The 4548-nt window shown below is 40.5% G+C and overlaps 1 protein-coding gene across 1 annotated transcript in view; it reads left to right on the forward strand.

Moving 5' to 3' along the window:
* Positions 1 to 1342: 1342 nt before the first annotated feature.
* Positions 1343 to 4548, forward strand: part of DDX41 (DEAD-box helicase 41) — a 20556-nt gene continuing 17350 nt past the window's right edge. Inside the window, exons 1-4 of the mRNA XM_018552392.1 lie at positions 1343 to 1409; positions 2685 to 2771; positions 3705 to 3864; positions 3976 to 4050. Of these exons, the coding sequence (XP_018407894.1) occupies positions 1383 to 1409; positions 2685 to 2771; positions 3705 to 3864; positions 3976 to 4050 (349 nt within the window). The 5' untranslated portion in view covers positions 1343 to 1382. The remainder of the gene's footprint in view (positions 1410 to 2684; positions 2772 to 3704; positions 3865 to 3975; positions 4051 to 4548) is intronic.

The following is a 4548-nucleotide window of genomic DNA, read 5'->3' on the forward strand; positions in this document are numbered from 1 at the left end:
TATGTTTGAATGGGCAGAAAAATAGGAATATCTCCTTAGAGGGAATTCTTTTTTATTAGCTTGGGCAAGGGGCTGTTCTTAGGGGTACTGAGGGCGGAGCCACTCCAAGATGTGCTGACATGAGGGTGTTCCAGGAAAAAATATTATGTGGAATTCAATGAGAAAGTATGCTGTAACCAAAAAGGTTAAAATGAGTGATGACCAAAGGAACCAAAAAACCCTCCACTGAACTAGAGGGTAGCAGAGTAAAGCCTTTTTAGAACAAAAAGTATTCACATATCCTATTTAATTTTACATGGCAAAAATAAAGAGAATATTCTTCATGTCAGCCTAGTAAGTCATGCATATTATTTCTTTTTACCACATTGGCTAACTGCATATCCAGAACTGCTGGTGTATACTAAAATGTTGTCTGGAGTGCTGCTGTCCAAGGGTGGCTCAATTGCTCGTCCATAGAGTGGAGCCCTCCTGGGACAGGAAAGGGGGACTGCGGACTCTGATATGAACAGGGGACTGAAGACTCTGATGTGAAAGGGGGGACTGAAGACTCTGATGTGATTGGGGGGATTGAAGACTCTGATGTGATTGGGGGGATTGAAGACTCTGATGTGATTGGGGGGATTGAAGACTCTGATGTGAAGGCGGGACTGAAGAGTCTGATGTGAAGGCGGGACTGAAGATTCTGATGTGAAGGCGGGACTGAAGAGTCTGATGTGAAGGAGGGATTGAAGAGTCTGGTGTGAAGGGGTACTTTGATGGCTTTTGATGGAAATAGGGGCTTCTGATGTAAAAAGGGGGGGCGGGGGATCTGATGTGAAGGGCAGAATGCCATGTCGGGCTTCCTTATACAAGAATTTACTTTTACTAATCGTTAAGCCAACTCCTTTGCTAAACTTCAGCTTTTATCATTTTCAAAGCTTAACTGGACAAACTATAAATAAGCCGATTGGTCACTATGGTCAACTATTCCAGATTCTGTCTGCTCCAAATTTGAGATTGCCCTCAATGCATTTGTTGCACTAGCCTTCATTCAGTTTAATATTGTAAAGGATTTTTGCACTTTGGAGGTTATTGAAGAATAGTGAGGATAAATTAATACAACGTGGATTTCACTGTTTGAATGCCGAGCGTGCGATTCGCGACTTGAACAGCAAATCCGAATTTTATTTAATCACACAAAAAAAAAAAGCAATTGCCCTGACATGCGCATTTGAATGTTGATTGTCCCTCTTCGGACACTGTACACGTTCGTAGCGTTTTTTTAATGTGTTATTGCATACAGTTGCAGCGATTGGCCGGGATCGTGTGACGATAAGAAGGCGCCGGAAGTAGGCGAGCGGCAGCGGAAGTGTCGCCGCAGAGAGAGTCGTTTTGTTGACGTCATGGAGAACAATAACAACGAGAGAAAAGTGAGTGGGAATTTCGAAGAAAATTAATCGTTATAAGGGGGATCTTATTATAATAAGGATATAGGAATGTCTGCTCACAGCAGCGGTGCTGTTCAGTTACAGTCTTTATGCAGTGCGATGGAAAGGGGAGGCCGTGTTAGTTGTAGCCAGCTTATGTGTGTGTAGTAGGGTCACACACACACACTTCAGACTGTGTGAAGCTGCTTAACCTTATTCAACGTGTCCACTTCAATGTTTATAGCCAGTTAGGGCTACCTCAGCCTGCCTTGTATCCTGTGTTGGGCAGACCCCTTCACTACACTGCAGTTCAGGATCCCACTATATTATCTTGGTCATCTATTCAGATGAGGGAGGACCTGAAGCAAAAACGTGTATGCACAGGATTTCATGTATGCCAAAGCAGTGGGCTGAGTTTTCTTGAGAACCACCTTAGCAAACCTAACACTTTACATACCCCCTATAGTGTTCCTAAACTAACCTCTGACACTTAAACTTTATTTGGCAGCACTCTTAGCTCATCCTGCGCCAGGAACAAATGCAGTGGTAACATGCAGGCCCTGCGCTAAATGTATGCAGTTCTTATATCTTCAATGCCAATAGATGGTGCTCTGATGATTTATTCAGCCAAAAGGGAATTTCAGCCCTTGTCATTTTTTTTTCTATATGATCAAAACCAGTTCAGTCTAGGAGAAGCTCAGATGTCTTGTGTGGAACAAGGATCTTACTGTTCATGGTGCCACCTTGGTTTTGAAAGAAAATGGAACTCTTTGGAAACATATATCCTTTATTTAAATGGACATTTTTTGCCTGGTTAATGCTTTTATTTTCCAGGATGCGCTTGGGTGCAGTTATTTTGGCACTTTAAGTATGACCAAGTGGAAATATTTAACCCTCTAAAAGTATTATTTAATTTAATCTTGCAAAATTAAAATACTACTTATATGACCATCTCTTGTATCACTTGCTCCTCCCCTTTAGATTGTAAACTCTCACGGGCAGGGCCCTCCTTACAATCTTGATTTGTATTGTAACTGTTATGTTCACCTTTATATTGTAAAGCTCTGTGCAAACTGTTGGCACTATATAAATCCGGTATAATAATAATGATAGGAATGTGAAACATATTGAAAGAGCCCTAAGCTATTTTGCACTCTATTGCCAGGCCAGCAGGGCAGATTGATATCTAAAACCCACTAGGATTGTCATTTATTTTATAAAGAAGCAGAGGAAGAGCTACAAGGGTATTGCAATAACGTAATGCTTGTGTTTCCACAGAGAACCCACCCAGAGGATGAAGAGCCTGAACTGTCAGATGAGGACTATGTGCCCTATATTCCCCTTAAACACAGGAGAGCTCAGATGGTATATTGTCTTCTGGTTTCTTACGTTATGATTAAATGATCATTTGTGCAATGCATGAAGCCGGTCAAATTATTTTACATTTACAACCAAGGCAATCATTGAATGTAGCAGGATAGTGCCAATTTGGTATTGTATTGAATCTGGATTATCTAGTGACAGAACCCAGAGAGCTGGGTTTCCCCCTTGTAAAACCCAATTTATTGTATGTATTTTCTGCAAGATTCAGTCTGACTCTGGATACTTCAGCTTTATCAGACAAGTTGATTTTGTGTTAGATTTCACTTTTTTATTTTTAATATATAATGCAAGTTAGCACTCATCAAAAACACCTCCCTGATGGTTTCAAGTTAAATTTAGACCTAATTTTTGAATTGTTTCTACATAAGCTTCATAGTAAAACGTGAGGCAAAAAGGGAGATTGGTATTTCTTTTTCCCTGGTGTTCCCTGTCTTCAAAGGTCACCCAGACTGCTTCAGATTAAGCATTCTAAAATTTAGATTTTCTGACAGGTTTCCCTGGTTAGCACAATTTAAAGGCAATTCTGTAACGGTTTCAAGTTAAGATAAAGTCTAACATTTGAATAGCTTTTAGATTAGTTCCATAGTGATATGTGAGTCATATAGATTAGTGTACCTTTTTTCCAGGTGCTTCAGTTGTAATTTAACTACAGCTTCTTGAGGGGAGCTAGGAAGGTGGATACAGTGGTGGTGAATTAGCTGAGTGATATGCTCCAATAGTCAGTTTAGAAGTTTGATTGGAGACAAGCCCCCTCTCAGTTCAGAAATTTGGTTGGATAGATGCTCTGTATGCAGTCCAGAATGCGTATTGGGGATCTTGGAAACAAAATATGATTGTTTGATATCACAACATAGATTTCTCATCACATTTATGTTTAATGTATGAAATGGATGTTCATGGGTTCCATCATTGCAGCTCCAAAAGCGACTGCAGATGCGAAAGAAGGGTGTTATTGAAGAAGACCAGAAAGACAGTGGAAGTGACCAGCGAGGGGATGAAGATGACATTCCCTTGGGACCCCGATCTAATGTCAGTCTCTTGGATCAGCATCAACACTTAAAAGAAAAGGCAGAAGGTGCGTGAAAGTCTTCTGTATGTGTTGTGTGATGATTATCTGCACAACTTGTGATACATAATAATGAAACAAAGATTGGATGTTGTATTAATTAGTGGGTTTCTTTCACAGCTAGGAAAGAGTCTGCCAAAGAGAAGCAGCTGAAAGAAGAAGAGAAGATCTTGGAGAGTGTTACAGAAGGAAGAGGTGAGCATTCTGTGCATATTTAATGTACCTTCACACAGTGAATTTCATACTCTCGATTGTGTGGTGTCGAGTATATAAGATACATACACAAGCCTGGTTGTCTGTGCATGTGATGCTAAAGAGAGAATTCAAACGATAGGTAAAGAAACTGCTCTGCTGTCAGGACTTGCCAGTGCTCTGTCCAGGGCTTCCACATCCGAGGCATCGGTCCGAGGAATGATTCTGCACACAGTAGAAACATTTTTATTGACTATTTACATGGCTCCATAAAAACACACAGCAGTGTAAGAGCCTCGCTAATGCATTTCAGCTATAATGGCCTTAATCATACCTTCATCACTCAAGCTATGATTAAGGCTGTTATAGCTAAAACACATTCAGTAGACTGTCAAACTGCACTGTGTTTTAATGAAGCCGTGTGCTTATTCATAATATTTTTTTGTATGCACTAGCACCATGTCCAGGATCTCCTTGGACTAAAAAGAAAAAGGACCTTTT

This window comes from Nanorana parkeri, unplaced genomic scaffold, assembly GCF_000935625.1.
Source record: "Nanorana parkeri isolate BGI_ZX_2015 unplaced genomic scaffold, ASM93562v1 scaffold87, whole genome shotgun sequence".
NCBI lineage: Eukaryota > Metazoa > Chordata > Amphibia > Anura > Dicroglossidae > Nanorana > Nanorana parkeri.